The sequence below is a fragment of the Diadema antillarum genome, unplaced genomic scaffold (assembly GCF_040938485.1).
Source record: "Diadema antillarum isolate AM-2024a unplaced genomic scaffold, OU_Dant_1.0 seq00001797_RagTag, whole genome shotgun sequence".
Lineage (NCBI taxonomy): Eukaryota > Metazoa > Echinodermata > Echinoidea > Diadematoida > Diadematidae > Diadema > Diadema antillarum.
In genome coordinates, this window is record NW_027272475.1 from 30001 (window position 1) to 57526 (window position 27526).

General features: G+C 40.1%; 1 protein-coding gene across 1 annotated transcript in view; it reads right to left on the reverse strand.

Annotated features, from left to right (window-relative positions):
- The window catches only part of LOC139712389 (integrin beta-1-B-like), a gene marked incomplete at its 3' end in the record, with an annotated part of 52845 nt that extends 29199 nt beyond the window's left edge, over window positions 1–23646 (reverse strand). Inside the window, exons 1-3 of the mRNA XM_071624215.1 lie at window positions 23389–23646; window positions 11559–11819; window positions 3771–3862 (exon numbers count right to left, since the gene is read on the reverse strand). Coding sequence (XP_071480316.1) covers window positions 3771–3862; window positions 11559–11670 — 204 coding nt within the window. The remainder of the gene's footprint in view (window positions 1–3770; window positions 3863–11558; window positions 11820–23388) is intronic.
- Window positions 23647–27526: the final 3880 nt, after the last annotated feature.

Genomic DNA, 27526 nt, shown 5'->3' on the forward strand with positions numbered 1-27526 from the left:
CTAGTAAATGTGGATTGAGTGAAAGCAGCAATATTAGAACACATCACTGAAATTTTGAGAAAATTCGGACGATCGATTCAGAAGTTATGAATTTCTAAAGTTCGTAGGTAAATCAAATGATTTTTTTTTTTTTTTGCTCGAAAAGGGAAAATATGCTGAATTTTCTTTATTATTCCCCCTGCTACATTAGGCAAAGATTCTTCTACCGCGGTAAAAAGTTGGTGTTTTAGTGTTATTTAGTGTTATTTTGCATTATTCATCATCACGGAGGAGCAGATGCCTCCTCCGTTCGTATCTAGCCATCGCATTCAAATATTGAACGGCTTGTCCTATGATGGCATGCAACCTTTGATGAATGTCCAAGTGTCGAACAAAATGACGTTTGAATGGAAGACGATGACCAACATATAAAGGTTAATTGCTACTGCGATTTCAGCTCTATGAATTAAAGACAAATCAAAAGACTGAAGTTGTGAAACATTTACATTAACTCTCATCTCTATAAATATGCCCTCTTTCCCTTCACTCCTTTTGAGAGAAGGGTGTGAAGTTGGCGCCAAATCCAATCGGCAAACGATGCCTCTCGACCATGGGAAGAGGATATTGCCGTTAAGACGGGCCACCTGTTTCTCGCCAGTGTACTCCATTACGATCAATCCACCCCCTGGAAACCAATCTGTGGATATGGATTTCCCCCCTTTCAACAGCCTTTGGGCATTGAACATCCCACGTATCCTCTCACACCGCCTCTTCATCTGACTTCTCCAGAACTTCTGCTTTTCTGAGAGGGAGAGAGAGGGAGAGACGGAGAAGGGGAGGGAGAGGCAGAAATGGGCGTCTATTCATGATTGAAAAATGTCCCTAGCGTCATCCGTTGCCATGGAAACATCGAGCGCTGGACGAATGGATATACCAGGCTTTTGAGAAGCAATACGAAGTGCATTAAGGATATAAATCGCCCGCTTTTTTTTCTTCCTTTTCTCTCCATCTCGCCGCTGAAGGGTACAAAAAATAACCCAGCTGAGTTTATTTCCGTTCGTGAAATCTTCAGCATAGCTGATCAACAAAATATGTCATCTTCTCGCGATACTCTTAACCCACCTAGAACAACATAATTATATCACATGGTATGGTGTCTGACTGGATAGAGATTGGCCTTCAAAAAAAAAACTGGGATACGTGTGAACTGGTGACGGTTAAGGGATGGTATAGTGTTGATTGAGGTGAAAAATCAGTTTTTAAATTTTTGCAAGATGCTTAGAAACCACTTTAGAAAAAAAACACACACCATACAATTCTAAGAGAAATTCAAAGTATATTTGATGAAAATCGGTAATGAAAAGGCTGAGATATTCAAAACCAAGTAAAACAAAGCGCTCCTAATAAAAGCTGGGCCCCACCTTTTAGTAGGAGCGCTTTGTTTCGAATATCTCAGCCAGTTCAGAGCCGGTTTTGGTTAAATAAACTGTGAATTCCACTTAGAATTACATGCTCTTTCATATTCCATAAGACGTTTCTCATTATCTCACAAAGTCATCATCGAAAAATGTTGGAAACCTCAATCCCCGTCTCAACCGAAGCTGTACCATTCCTTGAAGCACGCCAGGTCCCCAGCAAGTCGTTTGTAGACTAACAAGGAGGATAAGTGTTGTAAGATGGACTCAAGGGAAGATGGGTATCTATCGTAAGATTACCCCTCGCATTCATTTGCATGAGAGGTGAGGTAGTTTAACAAGTCAACGCAACGGAGATCAATAACATCATCCCCAGCCACTGATCCTACGCATGAGCTCTATGTATAGCAATCGCAAGTGAACGTCCAATCATGGCGTGATATGACACCTGACGTGTAAACAAAACGACAGGTTGTCACTTCCCGCTGTTAACTACAGCTACATGGGATATTCATTCAATAGCATTTCCGTGTGCTAAAAGCTATCAAAACACCGACAGGAAATATCCGTGATGACGCTGGAGGTTGTATCATCGCTTTGACAGCGATACGATATCCCATTCCGGATGTTAGCGAGAATACATTAGAAGCTGAGTACGCGGAAGAGCTGGCAAACTTGTATAGGAATGATAGTTTGGGTACATGAGGGATGAAAGGAAGAAATTGTATACGACTTTCCGTCCCCCGACTGACCGACTTTGGATCTGAAATAAATCACAAAATCGCCTCAGAATACGCGTGTTTATTTCAGATCCAAAGCAACAAGCAACCAGCACAAAAGCGAATGTTGCACATCTCAGTAACGACAGCAACGCAGTTCTTGGAACGTGGCGCGAGACAATGAATTATTTCAACAAATGTCACAGCCAGTGAGTCTGACTGTTGTTTCGACGTGAACCTCTAATTGCTCATTTGTGTGTGTGCATGTGTGTGTGTGTGTGTGGGGGGGGGGGGGTGTATAAATACATATAAATGCAATTATTCAAATCTGTTTGAGTACCTATTCTTTTGTTTATGCTTGCTGTTATGACGGACTGTTTCAGTTTTGGCTTGGTAACGCTGTCGGATGTAGCTGGTAATTCACACGGGTGGTATGGCGGAAGCGGTGTGTAACGAGAATGCGGTGTCACTGTCATTTACAGTACACTCTCTTCCCTTCGCCGTTCTTGTAAATACAAATATTGTACAACATACTGCACATCCTACATGTCGGGTGGGATGGTGCTATCATATCCACAGCATACGTTTAATATGTTTTTTTTTTTTTTAACCATCTCTGCGTCACTGCTGAAGTAAGTCAAGAAGTTAGTCAAGAATTCACTCCCATCTAACGCGATAGAGTATAGCCAGTGGTAGTTATAGGCATGATATGCGCAGGTTGCCGTTGGGTTCAGCGACCGCGCTCAATCCAACGCTGCGACTCCTCTTTCCATTATGCACTGTTTTAGGCCTAGGAATATAATAGTCACGAGCATTCTGTTCACTATCGTCCCCCGTGTAGGATCTCGTTGCACATCCGAAGATTTTTTTTTTTTTTTTTTTTTTTGGTCTTCCCATTCGTATTTCCACCACGATCACGGCCATTCAGACGTTGAAAATGTCAAGTGTGACGTCCCCCCGGATAATGTTGCCGCCTTCGCCGAGCGCGATGGCGCACATTCCTCTATCAATTTCGTGTGGTACATGTACATAATGTGGAGAAATACAACAGCGTGGCACCAAGCCATACGCATAATTTTCCTATAACATGATAATACTGCTGCTGCTGTTGCTTATGATAATAATAATAATAATAATAATAATAATACTTTCTTTCTTGTTTTCTTTGTTTCCTTTTATCCAGGGTAGCCTTTTCAGTGTTGGCACTGCTCAACCAGTTTTGTTGGCTAAGCAGTGGTCACGTAAAATAAATCCAACATCAACATACTCACAATAACACATTCTCTATCCCACTTCTCTTCCCATCCACTGCACCCCCCCCCCCCAAAAAAAAGATAACAAAGACGGTTATACGATAACAAATGACTTTTACATAGGAATAGGAAGAGCAGGAGAGAACAACAAGAAATTAGTCGAACTGATGGCAGAAAATAGTGTATGTTGATCGCATGATTTAACAAAATCTAGAATTTGCATGCTGGCAGAAAGTGAGAGCTGTTGTGTGACCTATCCCGCTATCAAACCGTGTACAAGGCTGATAACTAGCTATATCCATTCCGGAAGAAGAAGGGGAAATAGTACCAGAAATATACAGAAAGCACCAGAGTACAATATTACAGAGAGAGAAAAAATATCAGACCAAAAAGTATTCACTTACGTCTGTCGTACACCAAGCACAGTTTGGGTTGACTGAAATGCAGGCCCCGCAGTCTTGAGCTCCTTGACATATGGAACTGAGCTCTTCTGCCGCTGGGAAGGGAAAGGAAGACCAAAGAAGAGAATTAAAAGACATACTGAAGTATAAATTGTTAATATTAAACATGATGTCATTACTACAATTCAAATCTCTTAAGGAACTACTGTACTGGCTGATTACAAGGCTGGTGAATACATTATCAGGTAATGTTTCACGGAAGTACCAGTCCACATCACCTTTGATAATTATCTTGATATAAATTAGCAGCATTATACCTAAGCCATCGCTTGGATAAACATGGCGATGTGATAACGGGATATATCATATGTATGCACCAAGTACAGGTACCTATGTGCACAATATTATGTTCTCTTACGGAATAACAACATTGTGTAAGGAAATACCAAACGAACGCCAACAATAACCATATGACCGATAACTATGCCTACTTTGACAGTTGTTTAAAAGTTCGAACCTTCATGATTTGAAAAGCTTTGTTTCGAGTAGGTTTCGAGTGGATCAATGCCACGTCGGGACAAATAACCTCGCTCCCCCAATATCACGCCAGTATTTTCTCCTGATGGAATATCCAATGTCTTCTGTGCTCCGCCAGTAAGTCTATACCATGATGTACAAATATGTCATCCGTTCGGTAGATATCCATTATCAGCTTTGCTGTCGCGTAGTAAAGTTATCTCCTTATGGACTGTTTACTTGATAAGTTTTTTTTTTTCTTTATAATATTTTGCCTTGTTGTTCATGTTGTTTTTGCTGTCAAATCTTTTAAACCTTCCAAAAATAAAACAACAATCCATACAACAGACGTCAGACTCACGTCACACCTCACCCGACGAATTAAGGAAATCATCAATCTAAATATCTGCCCGGAGTGAGGTCAGTCGGAGCAGGGAGGTGTCTCACCTCCCTGGTCGGAGCTTGGTCATTTGGCAATTAGATCGATTGGTCCTTGCTTCTCAATAATGTCTAATCCAGGCCGTCCTCCTCGCTCGTCCGAAATGAAGTCAGTCCTGCAACTGTTACATTATTTTCTCCCCGAACCTAGACCGGGTCAAGATGGACTCCAGTCACTTCCTGAGCTTGGTCGTTTGCGCTTAACACCCTAACTACGCATCAATTCACCGATGAAAACATTATTAGCAAGTGTATAGCGATTTTACGTATATAAAGTGAATTGATCATTTTTCATTGTAGGGCCTATATAGATTTCAATACAACGTCATCACAATGTCAATCTATGAGCATAAGTAAGTTTAGATAGAACTTCAAGGCAAGGGCATATCGAAAGAAAAAAAAACGCGATCTAGACACGATGAGAATACGTGCATAATCGATATATGCTATCTAGTTGAAAATCATGAAGAATAATGATATATTTAAAGATTTCCAAGCTCAAAAATTAGGATTCTGTCGACAAAATCTGGCGCGCCAGACCTTCATCACTGATACACAGCACGCCATTCTTCCCATAAACTGAGCGAGAAAGAGACTTGGCAGTATATTCACTACATGCAACTCTCGGCCGTCGCAATCTTCATTGCAAATGAGAAGTATACACTGCGGTCTACTTTATGTTGCTAATTGATATGGAGTGTACATATAGGTGCAAAAGTGAAATAACAAACAAACAAACAAACAAACAAGATGCAGCTAGACATTAAAAACTAGATTTCTTTGCTTCGCAATCTATTGAGTGATTATAATTTTTTTTTTTTGGGGGGGGGGTGTTTTTGCTTTCTTAGCATGATATGCTTTGCACACTTATATGAATTGATGAAAATGGAAATGAAGAAAGAAATGAAATAAAAAAAACATACTTGATAATGGGCGGTCCTCTCGAGGGAAAAAAAATCTACAACCTACAAACCACTTTAGAAGAAGAGTTTAAAAACATCTATGGAGTCTTGTTTCCGTAACTGTGAACTACTAAATAAGGTTATCCGCAAGTGGCGACACTATTGTGTCACCAAAACATGACATTCAAGGATGTATTCTATCAAAGACGATACTTGAATTGACACACTTAGAGTACAATTTTTGGTATTACTTTGACACAATGTACTTTTTCTTTCGGTCGAACTTTCACGTATCTCATTTGTACCTTTCATTAGTCTCTTGGAATGTATCCCCGAACAAGTGACCCTTTCAAGTGATAACCACGTCCATCCTTTTACGAAAAATTCTATAAAACCATTTTCCCTTTTTACAGCTAAATATAAAACAGAGGATTCAGAACAAACATCCCGAAACCAGTCCACGAAGTCTGTCCAACTTTTTTTTTCTTTTTAAATCAAGGCACTTGATAGTAATACTATAACTGATACCCCTACAAGGAAATGGAAAATTCCGACTAGGCACGTATGAATGAAGTAAGTAATAGATGGGGATTAATGGGTCCGAAAATGAGTGTGTCGTGTCCCTCATGGACTTCATGATGCGCCGTTGATCATCCTAGATGACTCAGCAAATGAAGGGGTCATCTTTTCTCCTTCTTTCTGTACTGTGACAAGCTCCCCGTACCCCATCAACACAATATTCTGTCCCGTGTGTACTATATCCTCTCGTAAAAAGGAGAACAACCTACCCCCACCCCATCCTTTTAAAAAAAGGGGGGGGTGGGAAAGAAGGATAAAGCTCTGAAACTCAAATCAAAGGATGTGTCTTTCGTCGATCCGGCTTCCCATCTTGTCCTCCCAGTCAGGCGTTCTTTTACTATTTGCATGCATGACGGCCCGTGAGCCATCATCCCCCCAGTTCAAGGTTGAGTGATGCTTGAGATTATCTGCGCCACCTTTTCGGCGCTCACGCGCGGAGCTAGCAGGCGGATAGTTTTCATAGAGGTCACACTATCCATGCAATCTGTGATAAACAACCAGCAACTTTCCGGTTACTGTTTTTTACATCCATCTTCCGCTTCTTCCCTTTTGTTTTCTTTTTCCTATTATTCTCTTCATACGCGTTATTTATGTCTGACTTTACAGTCCTCTTTTTTTCAGGATATATGAGCTACCCACTCTTTGCTGTTCATATAACGTTCGTCCACCATACACAACCATTCTAACACAAACTGCACAGTGAGCAGTAGCATATAGGATGAATTATAATGTAGGGTACTTACTTGTATCGTTGAAAAATCTGTTTACACTCTGTGTATTTGATTTATCAAAATGATGAAGAGAGTGGTAATAGACTCAGTCAAGTCTAACTCAACTCAATTTATTACCGAATTCCCTTAGTAAAACAACAACAAAATACGCATGAACACGCATAAGTCAACCCCACCCATTATACCCCCACCAGTAAAGATTGTCTAACAAACAAGACGGGCCTAATACTTAATGATTTGACTTTTGAGGGGTATATATCTGTCTTCATCCTAATGGTAATAAAAGTGTGTAATCAAAATAAAGATAAGTAATTTAAGCCAGTTTTCAGCCAGCGAGTCATCTTTGGTAGATGAAAAACGAGTCTTCTCATTTTCTTTTAACACAAACTTATCCCCATGCTGCAATGCACCTTTTATTGATAGATATACAATGCGTTGTCGCTTCAAAAAATAATGTGCAATTTTTGGTAACGCTGCGTTGTTGGATGAACCACATGCTCTCAGGCAATATACCTTGAGAAAAAAAAAATCTAGCTATCAGTTTTTTCCTCCTTCTTGCAACTTCCTCGTTCCTGTCTAAGAAAGCCATATTAACATCCCGTTGTTTAATATGAAGTCAAAGCTTTTGAAGACGAAAATGAAAGTAGGCCTGCACGTTGCCCGTATTATGTAGAAACTTGTGTTACTAAAATCCTTGAAATGTATATCCCTGTGGCTGGTAAACAACCAAAGGCCACGTCAATGATAGCGAGACAGTTTACTTGATGAAAATCTGTTTTGCAATGGCCGAGATATATAAACATAAAAGTAAAACAAAGCGATCCTGATAACAGGACCCGGTGGGTCCCACTTGTAATTACGATCGCTTTGTTTTGGATAGTTCAGCCATTTCAAAACCAATTTTCATCAAATAAACTTTCAATTTCTCTTAGAATCCTTATTATGTTCTTCCATAATATTTCGGAAGAAGTTTCTCATTGCCTTTAAAAAAATCATCAAAAAAAGTTGGAAAGCTCAAGCCCCATCTAAACAGAAACTGTACCATCTCTTTAACAACGTTGCGTTGACGTGCATGATGTAAGCACTGATCATGGAGCTAGCTCCATGTATTGATTATGGCAGAGCCAGGGATGCCAAGTTCAAAATTTTTTTATGAGTGAGATTTTCTTGACTAGGCATCTCGGCGCGCGAATGTGCGCGCGAGCGAGGGTGGGAGGGTTCTTTTACCCCTCCCAAAGTAGGGAGCTTTTTCAATGTTTAGCTCTTATGGTGCGATCTGGTGCATACTTATGAGACTATTTTTACTTATTTTGAAAGACAAAAGGGAAATATACCTTCAATTGCAACTATCACTTAAATCCTTTGGGCTATGCCCATTATTATAGGCCCAAGTTGCAGACTTTGCCTAATGCGTGAGAAAAATGGGTGCCATTCGTGAGATCGTGAGATCGTGAGATGGCCCCTAAATGCTTGAGTCTCACTCAGAATGCGTGAGACTTGGTAGCTCTGCAAAGCAGTCCACGGAGTTGGACAGGATTCTAAGTTTAGTTGAATAAACAGCGCACCAGACTGCAGAACTGTTATACGTGCATGTAATCACGAACGCGTTACGTATACTTACATGTTTTAAAAGCTTTCTATGTTTTTGTTCAAGCTTACATAAGCAGGGGGGTGGATTAAAGTTTTGGTTGAGACCTAATTTCAGGTTTCTAACATTTTTTGGTGAGATAATGAGAAACCTTTCATGAAATATGAAAGAGCATGTAATTCTATGAGGAATTTAATGTTTATTTGATGAAAATTGGTTTTGAAATGGCAGAGATATCCGAAAAAGAGCGATTCTAACAAAGTGTGGGACCCACACTTTATTACGATCGCTTTGTTTTACTTTGTTTTCGGATGTTTCAGTCATTCCAAACCCGATTTTCATCATTTAATAAATTTTGAATACCTCGTAGAATGGTATGCTCTGTACTATATCATAAGTGTTTTCTTGGTATCTCGCAAAAAGTTAAAAGCCCAATTCTCATCTTCACCAATACGGTACCATCCCTTAAAGATGCAAGGATTCACACAGGAAACTAAACAAAGCAGGATTAGGAACTAGTTCGAGTTCCGCAAGGAGATTTGTCGCAAAAGGTCACAGTTAAACGTCAGGTTGGATATTCACGACAGTAGAGGGTCTCAGTGTCACTTTAAAGCGCAGCAAAACTCACTGAACACAGTTCAAGGACACGTCAGCAAAGTGGAAATAAAAAGGTTTGACATCCGCCGGAAGTACGAGTGTCAATGTGACCTCACAGGTAACACGACTGAACAGTCTCTATGGCGGTTAACTAGCTTGCAACATGGCTGGGTTTTCGGGACAGGCCTCGTCCCATAGAATCTATGACGTACGATTGATTCACTGCCCCTCGTCCATTGACGCCCTTTTTATATTTATAAGATCGAGTAAGTATGTTACAATAATCTATAAATATATCAATACATCAACATATGAATATATAAATGTATGTAAATAATGCCTTTTAATCTTATTTACAGTACGAAAGCGAAATGTATCCAATATACATACAAAAATAAGTATTAGTATATATATATATATATATATATATAGAGAGAGAGAGAGAGAGAGAGAGAGAGAGAAAGAGAGAAAGAGAGATGAAATATTTTCATATTTCCAACATACTGAAAGAGCAGCTGACATACTTCCTTAAATTCAGAATGCAGAGGGGATGTTTGAAATAACAAAATAGATTGTATAGAATTCTCTGACCACATCACGACTTGAGGTAGCATTCCTATTCAACAAAGAACTCACACTGATTCAGCAAAAAACTTTAAATATTCGTAATTTCATGAAATATTTTCTTGACACTACACTCATGTGTTCGTCTTATAATTTTGCATTCACAGAGCCGATGTAGCAATAGTTGGAGGAAACTATATACCCATAGGCCCTAATGGTCTATATACAGATAACAGGTGGGTTACAACTAATTTTTTGCGAGTTTGTCCTGTACACTGGGTTTAGAAAGTTGGCATGAAACCATACTCGAGAGACATAAATCCCTCTTCCAATTAAACTTTCAAATCCTGGTTGCAAATGAGAGTGTGGTGCACTATACTGATCATTGTTTGTTTGATTGATTGTTTGTCTGTTCTTTTGTCATTTTTTAGACTCTTCTCCCTCCTGGAGGAGAAGGTATAATGATCATTATGAAGTATCTATATTACACTTTATTGTAGGCACGTTATTGTAGGCACAATCATATTTCTGTTGCTTCTTTGTCCCATATCTTCTTTGAGATACCTTCGTACCACAATATTGACTAGAAACATTTTTGTGTTCATTACGTACAATGTAGGGCCTACTTTAGTTTGTAATGTGCAATCTAAACACGTGGTTGTTTACATTTTTATTCTAATTCGTTTTCCAATGTCAAAGAATTTGTAAGCTCTTTGAGAAATATGGTAATAATTTGGATTGAATTCCATTGAATGGAATATATCGCCGTTATAACTCATTGACGTGAATTCGTACAAAGATGCCTGGTGTAGCATACAAATGATTAAAATGAAATCCTGCATTGTATTTTCATTTTCCTTTATCAGATCAAACTTTGACGAAGATAGTGAACATAATTTTATTATGAAATAAAAACACTGGGGAAATCGATAGTTGTAAATGAATGTATGGTAGAGATCGCAGTGCAAACTCGCCGAAAAACCACTGACACAGAAAAAAAAATGAGATGAGTAAAAACGTACGAGATTGTCCTCTACTGCTGTTCACATCGAAAGCGTGATTGAGACCGGGCGAGCCCGATGGCAAAGAACCAATCTTTGGATCAAATCCCATTAACGCCACGGTGGCAAGTTACGTGTTTCATCGTTCTGTGAAACTTCGTTCCGAAATTCGAACTCTAATTTGAGCGGACGTACGTGTATGGTGGCGTGTAAAGGTCTGATTTAGCCCGCGGGATGCATGTTTTCTCACCTAGACTAAGTAAAACTAGTAGCTGATCGTATGCGATCAGCTCATGTCCGGGTAATCAACCCTTCGCGACACATCTGCTACCAGGACAATTTCCACTGACAAATAATATTTCCTCGAATTCCACTTCCTCATGAATATGTTGTTCCGGAGCTGAGGTGTATATGGAGTTAACAGCGCGATACGAAAACTTAATGTTACCAAGTAATGACCCTTCAATAAACGATCAAAATATAGGCCTACATGGTGGTGTGTAAAAGTCTAATTTAGCCTAAGGGGAGCATGTTTTCTCACCTGGACAGTATGAAACTAGTCGTACATACGATCAGCTCATATCCGGGTAATTAACCCTTTGCGACAAATCTACCAGTACCAACAGGACAATTTCCCCTGAGCAAACAATATTTGCTCGAATTCCACTTCCTCGTATAATGTGTGTTCCGAGGCTGAGGTGTAGTAATGATTTAACGGAGCGATATGACAACTTAATGTTACCAAATGATCCTTCAATATACAATCAAAATAGGCCTATAGGCCTACATGGGCTACTCTACAATACTGAAATAGCTGCATTAACAATGTCTTCGAAATGAAAATAGTGAAAATCAATGTGGAAAATTGTTCTTACTCTGTGCATTAACTGTGGGTAGAATGAACAAGCTGAGAGCAAAAACCGCGAGGAAGACAGTCCTCGAGTACCCGGTCCTGTGGGGCATCCTGACCGGAAACACCTCCCGCATCTTGGTAAGAAGGAAGAGTAAAGATCCTGTGGTCTGCTACAACAGTAGTTGCGTGAACACCCTCCGCCGGCTAGGTAGCGTGGAGTCCCGCTGCCCCTTGAGAGCTCGAACACAGGCAACAGCCGTCTTCAGCGATCCCCTGTAAGTATCTGCAGAAAAAACACAAACAAGAAAGAGGGAAAACCTTTAACATGAAGTGCAACGTGACTAATCAGTGGTCCGGTTGTCGTCAGTAACGATGTTATTTCGCGAACGATATAATACGATCCCCCCCCCCCCCCTCCCCCGGCAGTCAATCATACACATACTTATATGCTTGTTCCAGATTCCTGGAGATATCCGTTTTAGGGATGGCAGTGGGTCACGATTGTGACCCCCTATCACGGGCTTTTGGAAGGGAAGCTATACAAAATCAGCCCCTAAATGAAGGAAGAGTTCCAATGTGAAGAGTGCCCACAATTTCAGTCCATGCATGGACAGGAATTAAACATCGACATAAACGATATTGATAGCGAAAGGCAGGATACAAGCTAGAGGAAGACAAATGAGCGTCTCATTACATTACGCTAATTGGATTTCATGTCCATAAAAACTCACAGTCGTCATGTTTAGGAGAGCACGTATACTGTATATTTCCTGGAATGCATATTGGAAGCCACGCCTTGTATTTTATGTATCATACATTCGTTCCCTTTTTGGATAAAAGTACAGATATGCTTTTTCTATTTTTCCTCATTCGACCTTGGCGAAACTATGAAATATGACTTGTGTAGCAGACGAAGCCAGACGGGTTTCAGTGTTGGTCTTTGCAGACCTCTATTTTCGTGAGGAATCGAATAGCACGACCGCAACGGTTTCGAAACTGGTGTTTGTTTTTGATTTTACAAGAGCTGGAACCTGGTCCAAGTACGAACAATTTGGATAGCTTTTTGATTTTTCCCAAGTGCATATACAGAAACATAATGCACAGACACATAATACTATCTCACACCCTGGACAAGACTAATGAGGAATCGAATTTTCTGCACCTGAAGCAACGTGCGAGAAGCTCACGAGAAGAACCCTGCCCTCTGGACGGTTAAAAGGTTGGTTCCATAGATGCACTTGTTTGGAAGCCACAGCAAAAACAAGTAAATCCCGCCAACTTAAGGCACTCGTATCTTCGCTCGTATAGATCCTACCTTTTCTGAATCACAACACGGCCTACTCATCAGCGATGATACACCATCGGCTCGCGATGGAAATAGATCCTCCCTAAATTTAGCGAAACCTTTAATTAAACCGAGTCAGAGCGGGCTTGTTAACCGGAGCCTGCGCAGGTCTGCAAGTATCTGTGGCTCTACAATGATCAACACCTTCCGCGTTAGACAAGGATCGCTGAGTGAGGGAAATCCCGGAAGTAAAGGAATGTACGGAGGGGGAGGACGAGAGGGAAAGGAGTGGGTGAAAGCGATAGGAGGGGGTAGGGAAGGGGTGGTGGGAGGGGGGAGGGGAGAGAAGATACCTTAGGACAAGAGCCAACTGACAGGAGGGGGGGGGGGGGACTTGAAGATGCCTTAGATGATATGATGTTCGAGTTTAATAGATGAACTGCACAAAAGTATTTTGGTCTCCAAAGGTGGAGGGATCAGAAGAAGCTAACTGCAATGGTAGGTGGGGGACACTTTCGCCGAGATGCTACACCCCTTTCTAACTCTGGCATGTGGTTTGCGGAGAAAGGTGGCTGTCGAAATATACGTCCAACAATAATATCGTGCGGAGATATCAGCTATTACATTATCATAAGTTACATCAAAATCAAACGTAGTGAATACTATGATTGTAAAGTTAGAGAATTCGGAAAGGTCGCATGTTTCTATGGAACGGTTGCAAATGTCCTGTACTTTCATAAAAACACATTCAACTGCCCATTTTCATAACTTGCTTATTTCATATCTGATGATGATGATGATGATGATGAACCTTTCACTATCAGAGTCTGTTCGATTTTACTCAGTGTTTTCAAAGTTAATCTAAACATGGCAGCAGAGAGACGAAACGAAAGCATTACTTTCACCTCAAGGGTCACGTGACCAATGGGCTTTTAAGTTGGATACTCCTTTTCCTAATAAGGAGCATGTAACGTTACTGGATAAGAAGATAATGTATTCGTAAGCTACAAAGAAAACTTTCATTTTCTACACAATCCACAGACTTTATACAATGTTGACCTGACGCAAGAGGCTTCCTCGGATTGTATTTCAAGGAAATAAATACAATTTGAAAATGAAAATGAAATAGATGGATATGTATTCCCTGAATAAACTGTTAACATACGTGGGAGGTTAATACGTAGGGAAAACACCGTAGCCTCTTGTTGACTCCAGTTTCCTCGAAAACTACACACTAAACACGAATGAAAACTACTGGCTTTATTATGTTCCTTGTGTAAACGCCTACTCGTACGAAGAAGAACAGGTAAACATGGAAACGTAACGAGAATAAATTGTATCATTACAAACAAAGTGAAAGGACTTACGAATATCAGTTCACCAATAGCTCCGACCAATATTTAAAGAAAAAATAAAAACTTTAATGATTGATTTCATCTTTGCGGTGCTTTCACTCACTGAATCCGGGTTTCCATCATTTCCATCCCGTTTAATTTATGATTGATCATTATTTTGAAATTGCGGCCAGGGCAAATATTGTGTTTTACACGTTAATAACAGAACATTTGATTTTCGTCATAGTTTGGACACGATTAGTGGAAAAGTGGCGGGGCGGTGTCGCCATCGGTTCACTTACTTGCATTTTCATTTTGACTGTTCAAGAAGTGTTGTGTGATTTCATTCGATTTTTGTTAAGCATGCATCGTTTTACTAGTCAAATTTTAAATCTTTTTCTTTCCGACTATCTTTTAACTGGTCCAGAATTTCGACCCATAATTTCACGGAAACAAAATTGCTATATTTATATGATAATTCTAATGAGGAATCAGAGTGACTCGAAAGCATCCAGGGTTTAAATAATACAACCACAATGCTGTACTTTCCTTTAAATGTGCATTCAGATGGAATTCATTGAGGTCTTTTTTTTTTGTCTCCATAACCCGAGTGTGTTTTGAGTGCTGCTTGGCACAGAAATCCTCTGCATTGTTGAACACACTCACCGTCTGTCCAAAATCTATGGTAAAGAAAGGTTTAACCTCGTTTACTACGTCGTGTGTATCCGTGCTCTGTGCGGAATATGCAAACTGAGCACAATTAATAGGACTATATAGGTAATTGGATTTGTTTAGAGAACTCTTTACCTATATTTATCAACCATCCTTACGAACTTATTTCGCTATTAATAGGACTATCATGGAAAACTGTATACCCGCCATGATGTTTACGTTCAAATCAGTTTATTTTTATGAGGGATGTTGTAGCTTTGATTGAGATGGAGGTTCAGGTTTCTCTTTAGTTTTGCGAGATAATTTGAAACCATTAATTTATACGAAATATTAAAAAGCATTCAATCATATGAGGAATTAAAAGTCTATGTGATGAAAATCGGTTTTGAAATGGGTGAGGTATGCTTGTACGAAGCAAGACAAAGTGGTCCTAATGAAAGGTAGGCCCATCTTTTATTAGGATCACTTTGTTTTACTTGTTTTGGATATCTCAGCCATTTCACTACCGATTTTCATCAAATTAATTTTGAATTCCTCTTAGCATTGAAAGTGGTTTCTATAATCTCGCAGAAAGTTAAAACCTGAAACGCCATCTCAACCAAAAATACACCATGCCCATCCCTTTAACCACAGCGTCATCACACACACACACACACACACACACACATACATACATTCTACGCTGTGCAAGAGTGATTTATTTGTGGAGTGAACAAAATATATCTTATTGAAGGGCGCTCTATAATTAGACTTACTTCCAAATCGCGCACGAGAAATGAGATGCTTTCCTGAATATATTACTCCAAATTTCCTCCATTAACTGTAGGAAACGGACAGATAGTCTCCGAAGGTCTGAATTCGAGACGGGGTCGTTGCCTTGTAAATCAAAGAAGACACACCGCATTTATTTCACTCGAGTTGTCCAGTTGTTATTAAAGTGTGACAGTAATTAGCTGCGTTTAAGAACAGTGCACCAACTGACCATCCGTCGACTGACAATAAAAAGCCTAGTTTACCACAGTTTCCTCGTCATTTCGTGTGCATTGATTGCCGTTTGGAACAGAAAATCCCATAGCTGTGTACACACTATCTCAAATCTCTAGCACAGAGAGGGTTAAACAGCTATTATTATTGCAATGAATTATGAAATATATACTGTCATTGCTTAAAGGATATGGCATGACGGAACATGGTAAGGTCAACAATGCTCTCGTTTTATGTTCTCATGTCAAAGTTATAAAACTTCTTTGCGTGCAAGATCACAAAGTTCCTCCCTCATTTCAGGTAATGCCCCCTTCCTCCTCCTGTTCCCCCTACCATTAACCTCTTCAATATTAGTAAATGATAACAACAAGTGCAAAGATAATAATCATCAGCATAATCAAAATAACTACCTGTGTAATGATAATAATCATCATAATCAATATAACAACAAGTGCAATAATGATAATAATCATCATCATTAAAGTAACAATAATGGTAGCTATGATAATCATTATGAAAACAGTGTTAGCGGTACTCAATTGAACTATGATGCCTGCAAAAAAGAAAAGTGTTGCACTGTACTGTGATTGTTCTTTAAGCAGCAGGTTATACTTTGGAAAGAGCTGCGATGCTCAGTTTCGGCCACACAAGTACAAAGCAAATTTACCTTTTCAGTACCTTATCTTAAAAAGCAGAGAGACTCACAAACAAACCAACACACACATAAACAGCTAAACAAACAAACAAACAAACAAACAAACAACAATCCAATGCAGGCGGGTAGAATTTTAGTCAACGCATTTCCTTATCATTTTGTGCACATGTGTGCATCACACACCCGTTAAGGCGACAATGATAGACATCAATTATACAGCGATATAAAGGTGGTGACACTAAGTGTTTTAGCATTGATATTGAAAGAGAGGTGACAATGCATTTTTCCTTTGACTTCAAGTGGAATGACTGTATCTCTATAAATACAAAATGAATTAGTGAAACTTCGTGAGAAGAATATAAGACAATACGTTTATTGACGCACTCTAAAACCCCCTTTGGTGTATGGACTAATGAGAAACGTTGCCCTTCTTCTGTGTTTTTTATCTCACCGTTTTGATGCTCCGTTATCCGATGATTTATATGATGATTATTACTGTAATGTTATATGGTCTTTAAAAGAGCGCACCTACAGCATCCAATGTTACATTTAATCATCTCCTTTGAGATTGAACTAAAACTAACGTGTACCGTCAGATGATCTACACAGCACTCTCTATTCCGTATTCGGTGTCCAAGTAATGACAAGAAGATTATTTTTTTTCAAGGCAGTTCGTCGTGCCAGGGTACAGAACTTAACCCGTAACCTTATATACTACCAATCATCACAGTAACATTTGTTTACAACATAAACAACCTTCGTTTCACTCTCGATAAAAACATTACCACACGAATAGGTTGATTAGATAGCATCCAGTGAGCAAATCTTCTGCGCCGTGGATAGACATTGATACTGTCCTTCGAGATCCTTAAAAAGTGTTAACCTATTTGATTACATCCGGGCTTTCGACCGGTAACGACCTTTCACCCAACCGCAGCAGCTAGATACACACTGCATCCTGGCACTATATTTTCCTTCAACGGATATGAAATTGCATAACTCAGGCAGCCATATACAGCGAATTTGGACGAGGTGCTTGAGTGACAGCTGTTGAATTAATTACCTAAACAGTTTTTTCATTTCTGAATAAAATAATACGTTGAAAGTAGTAAGTATATTCAACTTATTTCTAACAAATAAATGTATAGTTTTATATTCAAAATGATACCACTGCATCTTCATGTCACAAAGGAATCAGTCATGATTTCGAAGAAATACTAGCATTTTAGAGTGACAAATAAGTAGGTTCACTGGAATACAGTTTTAAAGTGTTGATTAACCCCTCTAGTCGTACCCCCCCCCCCCCTCTAATCTTGATGACTGGGTGCAAACGGTTTGAATTGACTTCAGATCGATCATCACTCAGACACAATGGGACGTAATTACGTGTTTTCTGCATTCTAGACCAGCGATCTGACCGTGGCTCGTGGCCCTATCATAATGATGGATTGTGTCAATCCGTTTACGCGACATTCCCCGTCATCAAATGGAGTGGTCCTTCCATTGTTTCGCCGTCAATGAATTCAAAACGATGCTTAATGAGCTGCGATCGAGAGAGGAAGTGGAGGGGGGGGTGGGGAGGAGGGAGAGATCGAGGGCGATGGTAGCGTAAGGCAACTTGGTCAATATTAGATCACAAGTTCAGAGGGGATTCTCCGAGACGTATCTGGCCCTTTCACTAGAAATATGTCGCTACAACTGTGTCAATATTGTTCAATTTCTGACTCATATTCTACTTCCTCGGTGTGTTTGATTTGGTTGGTCAGTGGGTGCTCATCGTGGCGCGCGTACGAGTGCTGCTTGTTCAGTGTACGAGTGCTGCTCGTCAGGGCTAACCTCAGGTGACTCAACGAGAACAGACGGACGGAGAGCGATAACCTTAAAGGGGGGATTTCCCGAGAACACACACTTGTAAGTGGATGAAGCAAAACCAAGAAGGATGAGTGAAACACTCACTGAAAGCTTGGGGAAAATCGGACAATCCGGTTGAAAGTTTTGGTTTTAATATATTTTACAATTCCATATGCTTGTCTCTAAGGAACTTTATAACAACTCACAATTTGAAAACACATCTAGTAGAAAGATGTAAAGAGACCAAAAGAAACCATTTTTCCCCAAAAAAAGAGTCAATATTCAATTGACCTGTTACTGAGATAGGATTATTCTATATGTCTTACAGAGGTAAGATATATTGTTGTATAATAGATTGATTTTTTTTTTCTCCTGAAACTTGTATCAACAAAAATGTGTTATTGGAAATAAAAATTGAATTGAACTGAATTGAATTGAATCAACTCTGATATATCTTGGTACGGGAACATGCTATTCCCTGTATCAGCTATTGTAACAATTTGTCCAAATTTAACATATAACATACATGTATGAAAAAATTGTGAGGGTATGGCATCATCAACCCGCTCATTTGAATATTTATAAGGAATGGTCAAAAATGCTTAAAAAATGTAAATTTTCAAAATGTCATAACTTCCTTATTTCTTATGTTATTTTTCCCCATTTTTGTATCATTCTGTAGGGAATATTTTTTTCTTTCTTTTGGAGTTGGATGTCCTCTTTAAGCATACTTTCAGAAACTTCTGATGTGCGTCAAACGCTGCTCTGCCTGGTTTTCGCTTGAAATAATTTATCTTTCTCTTTCGTGCTTCGAGACACACAATGCGCACAACTTTTTCTTTTCACTTCCTCGTTCAGAAACTCTCAAATTCTCAGTGGGTAAGAAGACGAACTTTCAATCATAAGCAGATCATGAGGCCCCGAGTTCGAGTCCCCTGGTAGTAGGCCTAGAGATTGTGCCCCTCGGCAAAGCAATTTTATACCTTCTTTGCCTGGTGCTTCCTTTACAGCGGGCACGTGATCATGAAAACAAAATCACAATCCAAACGATCGTAGCAGAGTGGTCGAAAGAGTTACAGCATTGCATCTATAAGAAGTCTCTTGTTGGCGAACATCAATGCATCCTCTGCACATTCGGATAACGCAGAGCAATATGGAAAGTATTATTATAATACAAATATTTATAACCCCGCCCTCTTATTCCCATATTATGCGCATAATTTCTCTTTCCTCATTTCTCCCCCTCTCTCTTTCGGCCACTCTGTCTGTATATCTCTATTGCTCTCTTTCCATATTCAGCTAGTGACAAAGCTCAGGATATATTGAGGAAGTCTCGTTACGTTTATTGAGAGCGTCATATTAATTGCTAATTAACAATTGATACTGTGTGGCAGTAATTACTGCACAGCACAAGTGCTCATAACAAGGCGTGGGTTCTTATAGCAATAGAGGCGTGCATACTCTATACATCAGATTCTCATACATTGTAAATGGCGCGCCTATTTCCTTTTCCCCGGACCAGTATACAAACTCGGCTTTAGCGATGCTCGACATCATCTGTAGCGATTGAATCTATTCAGAGTAATGGCGATCACCTGTGCGAAGTCAAGCGGAGTATACGTATGATAATAAATTATACCTTCTTACCATTATGATAATAAGAATATGCTCTGCAGCATGACATGACTAGTTTGCAAGCAAAAAACCCTTGTCGGAGTCTGCATGCTCATACATTCAAATATCCTGAAAGAGATCCTTTAGCACATACTCCTTCATGACCGACAACACTTTGGATAAGGGCTTGTGCTTGTAAACTATGACATGACTGGTTGTGCTGATGGGATCAACAGATCAAGCAACTGGCGTTCTAGCAGTGGACCCCCCCGACAAATGCTAATAATATCTATGCATTATCAAAAATATACATAGTATTTGTATTACCTTTTGTTGGATGGAATGAAAGACCAACTGAATTTAATTGTACGTTTTCAAAATCCACTTCAAACCGTTACCGAAAGTTACAGAAAAAGTCCCTGGTTGTCTTGTCTTTCATTTCGTAAATTAATGGCTGCACGTAAAAGTCTCCACAATCTTAATTTTCATTTGGATGTTAGAATACCTTTGAAGATATAAACAGCATACCATATAATTCTATGTTGATCTTAACCTTATGAATCGACTTCAAATCTTGGTGGAGAACTCCCTCCACGCAGCGTTTAATACATATCGTGCGCCCACAATGGACGCAGAACGCTGTGCACTTGTAAACACAGCTTGTTCCCATAGGACCACGCTGATTGTCCAAAAAGAGAGTTTCGAAAACTTCCTGAGCCATCCCCATCGCCGGGCGACTGGACGGGAAATTGGTGTAATAAACAGTCACTTCTCTCCACGTCTATTGGATTTCCTGACTGACCGAGGGGGGTCAGTGTGACATCTTCCTTACACACGAAAGGCAGCAGAATGAAAATGGGTGGGTGTTGCAGGTTATTTTGGGGACCATAGCTATACCATGGAGCTACTAATAGTTCCATGGCTATACTAGCCTGGCTATATACAGAGTCGAGGGAGCCAGTGAATTGAATCGAAGCAGTAGACTTCACTGAGTGTATAAATGACAATAACCTGTGCGTTGAAGTATTTGAAGGAAAAGTTACGCGAAACACCACTGCGCCTTCGGATTGAAAGAATAAGTAACGCGAAACATCACGGCGTCTTTGTGATTGGGTAGAGTATCGTCAAGATTCGCTTATACACTGGGCGAACTAATCTATGTCTTTATCATCTGTTGGTTCGACGAAACTTGTAGAGCCCACATTGTATATACAATATTCATACACAAACACATGATACGCACACTCGTACGAGTCTTTGTTGCTGTGTGTGAATGAGCGTGCATGGAGGAAAGCTCTGCTTTCGCTCCGATCATTATCATTCTTTTGAAAGAAATCGATTATTCAATACTGAGTCAATTACAACTCAAGAAAACGTGAATAAGGGGGTAGATGGGTGATTCTCTCCAATCTGCATGTATAACTATTACGGAAACTGCGTTGAATGTGACAGTGTGACGTCGGAATCATGCATCAAAAATTGTCCAATAACAACCATTTTTAGGCATCATTCGAGAGTTTGACATAACTTTCCTGTCATATCTCCCACCCTTCTGTTGATTTAGAGCCAACCACCAATGTACCAACAACCTCCACGCGACCCAAATGCTCCCATCTCCTGGCCTGGCGGACGTCTTACCGCTCAGCCCGTTCCTCGGCACGCGGCAAAGGTAATTTACAGCGGTCACGCGCGCCCGACCAATAAATAAACAAGAAACCATTTCATTCGTATGACTCTCGTGTGGAAGTGTGCGAGACAAGGGCAAGGGCGGGTTGGAAGGTAGAGAGTGGGAGGGGGGGGGGATGCCCCTCAATCAGCAGCTATAACTGGGCCGAAACCTATGTTAGAACCCTCCGCTTCAAGTACGGTTAACTTCACGCTGGTGATGTCCTCCGTCGTTGAGAGTGGTTCACGAAGCCTACACACACGTTAATGACAAAGCTACTCGTATTAATTTCGGGAGCCATTAACTTTGCAGGAGATGGTCTTTGTTCGGCGTCCCATGGCGCTCACGGTCGTCCTCTCTGCGAGCATTAACGGGGACGATGGGGGGACCCCGGAGGCGTGCCGGGGATTTTCGTGAGATTGCGAACGCGAGACAAAAGCAGTTTTCCCATAATCAGGAGCCATTCATCATACATTCATGAATTCCCGAGACGGAACGGTTGGCGGAGGAGAGAGGAAAGTGAGGGGGGAAAGCGTTTCTAAAAAGGACGCTACCTGCCGAGCAATGAAAGCACGCGAATAAACCACTCGTCCGTCCACAAATCACCTCTTTTTAGTTCGGCCTTCGACGAGAGACAAAAAAACCCAACCAACCTGACTCATAGGCGTGATTATATATCGTTAATAATATGACGAACGCTTATTACGTTTGTCCCTAAAAACAATGTATCCTTCTTTGCATCAGCTTACGACTCCATCATGTCGCACAACAGTTACATTGCCTACGCACACTGCGATATGTCATCACCTGTCAAAAATCATTGGCCACGGTTATGAGTCGGCGATACTCACGCAATTATGGTGATGGACTTCAGTTGTAGTGGGTATTCCTACGAACATATAGATGTGGACATAACTATGTGTAGGCCCTATATATATTGCGGAGTGGTAGATGATTAGATAAATAAGTATGATATTATATGTATAGGCCTACATACTATAGGGCTATATGTTTTCTCTTACTTCGGGAGATAAATGAATGTATGATTTGCTAGGGAGGCTGCTTTGGATGGCGCTGTCACCACAATCATTGCTAATACTGCCATACTACCAGTGGTGACTACTATCGTTATTACCTCTGCTACAAACAGCCCTACTACTAGAGTAGGTATAAACGTCACAATCTCATTGGTTGTGTAGTGTCACGTCACTCAACAAAACTTGGTTACTCCGATCTATCAGAGAGGTGGTCCCACCTCCCTGCTCCGATACGCCCCATGTAAGACTTTCCTAGAGGCCAATGTTTTGATTTTCGTCAAGTAATTTGATGTCGGTGACAGTTATCATTTGACTACTACTACGCGATTCAAGCTATTACATGTATTTCTATCAACGTAGTAAGTGTGTCTTATTAGCTTGCGTATATAAAAGTATAGGCCTTCAAGCTGCCATGGAATGGAAATACAGCGTAGGTGTCTGCAAAGCAAAGTGAGGACAGTCTATTTTTTCATTTCCTCTCTCGGAAGTCGCTACGACCTTCTGTCACCACCGGTGTGATTTCTACCGATGATTACTCCGCTGACGTTGGGAGAAAAGCACGAAGCATGAACTACTAAAGTACGAACATGACGACAGAAAGCATCTTCATGCATATTGACATTAAAAGAGTGTCCTTAATATGAGTCCAAACTCAGAATAGTGAATACTTGTATTCTTCTAGCTCTATCATGGTATTATGCGCCAAAGTCTGCTCTACGCGTTACATTTGGTGAAGTTCAAACAAACAGCTTACCTTAAACAGCAGGAAATGTGATCATAATCCACTGTCGTAACGCACAGTCGCCGAAAAAAAGAGTATTCCTAAGAGAAATGATATATATCCAAGTTCAAGCGCCCCCCAAAACCGTATATCCGCGTATAAAGCGCCTGTGTGTCTGTGTGTGGGACTGGCTTGACGATCGACTTCCTTCGCAAGCCAGCTGCTTGTCGACTAATGACGAGTGTTGGAAATGGACGGTAGGGTTCACCAGTGGCGGACTCAGCGTAATGCGAACGAGGGACAGAGAGAGAGGGGAAAGTCATTAGAAGCGGCGTGCGTGTGCACCCTACTTGCGCACTATGCATTCGCTGTTCGTGTCAAACTGCGATGTCCGTGCGTTGCGCGCTCACAAATTGCCGACTCCCTATAGAATGCACACACTGAAAAGACAGCCACAACAAATGTATTTTATTCATTTTCCCAATACTGTACACCGCCATGGGGAAAGAAGGTATTGCAAACACCATAATGAAAACGAAAGCGTGACGCGAGTAATTTAAAGAAAAATGGATCAGAATTAGATTATTTCCGTGTTAGCTTAGTGGTGGGCGTCCCTCAAATACACGTTCAATAATAATAAAAAAAACCTTCCTTTCTCATGCTTGAAGAACAGACTATTCGACATACAAGCTCGATTTCCCACAATTCAACAATGTAAGAGTACATCTAGTATTAGCCAGTTACCACAACGCATTATTTAATTTCCCATAATCACTAAAACGTGTTAGATTCCAGCTGACTTTTTAAACTGAAAAGGGGAAAGAGAAAGTTGAAGTGTATTGAAGGAATAACTCACTAGAGATACTAGCAAATAAATAATGATCGACTCTAATCAAGAGTATTGCCATTCTTCGACGACAGTAAAATCCAATGTCGATCACAGAAAAGTCAGATGAAATGGCAACAAATTTATATCTTACGTATATCTTGCTATCATCATTATTTCATTTTATAACCGCAGCCCACGTTAAACGGGACCCCAAATCCATTGCAATGTCATGTACAGAAGGCCATCACGCTGCCATTGGCTGCGATGCGGCGTCCTCTTATGTGGCTGTGCTCGCTACGTGCATTGCTTAACTGGTGTTTCTGATTGTCCTTGCTACCTACCTCGATCGCTCTCAAAAAATGACGACAATCAACAAATCTCATTACTCATCATATCATCATTACCTATCATGTCCTTGCCTATTGACCGAATAACCAGAGCTACACTCAATATTCGCCGTCCTATCTATCCCCCTAACAACTTCCTCCCCTGAAATTGGTTTTCGTCTATAATGGACAAAATGGAAATTTCCGGTACGCGTTTTGGCACCGCTGTATAGAACCTGTATACCTGTTACTGAAAAGACTTATCTGAAACCATGCATTACATCACATTGACTGCCAAGTTGGCATTCTTTAGTTCTCGCCTCTCATATCATAGCTTCATGTATATACTGCAACAATACCAAGTTGGTATTCCGTAGTTCTCTCATCTCGGAGTGACATTAATTCTCTTCAAAAGTGGGGACTTCCATTATCCACAACTTTCCTTTTTAAGGAAGAAAATAAAGACGGGATTTATGAAGAAAACTCAAAGCTGTATAATTATAAATAATGAATAATTCGTTTTCTTCCCAGTGCGCTAATCATAATACCAGTGCAGGAGGTTTGCGTTGAAATCAAACAAAGGAAATCCCCTGACATTTCTGCAATCATGCAGATAAAGCTGTAACCTTTTTCTGTAGGTTTTTAGCTACTATCTTCGTGGTTGCTAAAGCCACTGTTTACCACTGGGAGCAGTGATTAAAAAAATGTTCGAATTATCACATTTGATGAGTAGTATATGGATAGTCAAGTTGTACCACAAAACAAACCATATAAAGATATGGCAATGAACTCACAAATATAGGGGGATATCACTAATTTTCTCAATTTAAAACCATAACTATAATATAGACGGCTTATTCTAGAAACGCTTTTGATAAAACTATTGTTCACACATTGTATACAATATTGGTTATGCTGATTAACATTTTTACGTTGGTTGTTTCTATCCTGAATCCCATTTTAGAACTATTTTGAAGAACTAAAGCTGTATTTTTCTATCTGCATACGATAAATAGTGGCTTTAACCTTTCTATTCTTGCATGAAACCGTAATCACGCTTGATGTACAATTGACCAGTAAAGCCGCGAAAGATTCGACGGCGTACAGATGTGAACACACATATATTGTAATTGCACAATAATTATGAAAGTAAATTTTTGTATTTCAATTTCATAAAGGTTTTTTGGTACTATGGCCAGTTTCAGCCACATAGATTTGTTTTTCCTGTTGTACATCTGCAGAACTGAACAAAAGGGCGAGATTGAAACTTTACGAGAGCACATTAACACGTAACAGTTTTCATTTTAGTATGTTGAATCTGAGAGACATTAGTATTTATTTCACTGTTGTCGTCGGGGCTGTAGTTGTCAGTATATAATTATCAAGATAATTAATAGCTGCAGCTATGGTCCGATAGCAGTATAGCATGATATTGTTATTACTATGCTACACTTACCACCATCACTACTACTGATATGCCTTTATTCGAGCACTTAGGGTGTAGTGCTGTCTTGCTTTAGTTATGAGCGTCCATGAACCACAACCTGCTCTTATGTGATCTGAAGTAAGAGTTCTGAAGAACGTTCCGAAAGAAGAATAAAAACAAATTTGTCTTTTGCACCAAGTTATTAACAGTCAAACTGGACTTTCCAAGCTTAGTAAACGGCTCTTTACCCTACCGGAAAGAACACAGCGTCCCACAGTGTGTTCACATAGTCGAGTCTGTGAACTGTGGTGTGGTTTTCACAGCGTTCACATATTAATGCTTTGTTTCACACTGTGCATTGATCACTCACATTGTGTTCACACTGCTCGAATTTAACAGTGTGAAGAGATTTCACACTGCAGTTCACAATGCGTTCATACTGTGTTCACACTGTTTTCACACAGTGTTTCTCACACTGTGGGACATTGTATACATAGGGTAATGTCAGTTTTTACCTGTGTCCTATCAATTCTGTCATTCCATGTAGATATGTTTTTGTTAATCTATTCACAAAACCTTTTAAAGCCAAAGTACAGTGAATTGGACATTGCCCTTTGACCTTCTATCACGATAATAAATGTTTATGCAAATGATTTCCTCAAAATCTTGATCATTCCCACCTAATCTTACCATTGAATATTTTCTAGCTGAACAGCTGAAGGTTGGGATATGACAATCGTCATGTCTGGGCAAAGTTTATGGTGACTATTGATCTTTGATCATAAACCCTTATATTTTGCCCAAAATCAATTCTGCGCATTCACACAGTGTGTTGAACACCCGGGCAAAGTATTTCGGATACCCAACACAGACGGAATATACTGTTTTCTCCCTTTCCCTCTTAAATCATAACAATAATATTTGGGATAAACGGGTAAGGGCCATTGCGGACCGATGGACAAACAACCCGAACACCCAGAAATGCCCGAGGGGTGCTGAGGCATGAAAAACCCTGAATCAACATTTAAATTCTCATGTCAACAGGTTACGTTTGCCTGATGATATAATGATGTCAGTAAATTGCCAACTTTAAGCTTCACCATTAGCCAAGAATCCTCGGATACGATTCAACTAATACGGATGACAATATCCGTCAATTCGTCATCGAATGCACTATACTTGGATATTGCACGTTCTGCCATAATTACACCAAAACTGGGTCAGAAAATTAGAGCAACGAAATGAGTGTGATGGGGGTAGGATCGCCCCCAGACATAACCTTTTAATCATTCAACAACCTCGGCATTACGGACTACAAGCATTTAGCGTCATCATAAAAAGCTAGAGAGGAGGAATTTGGCAGAAATTGCTGACTGCATCTCAGTACATAATTATAACAACAAAAATAAGCACAGAAATGTCACATCACACACGTGACCGATGTAAGCTGCGAATCAATCGAATGTAAGTTCTAGCTACAGTCATACATTAGCAGAGGATAATCATACTTCGTCGACAATCAGCTTGGCATTTATTCTTGATAAATGGACTGCAATATGGAGTTATGGAACTGAATCGTGAAGGTAACTG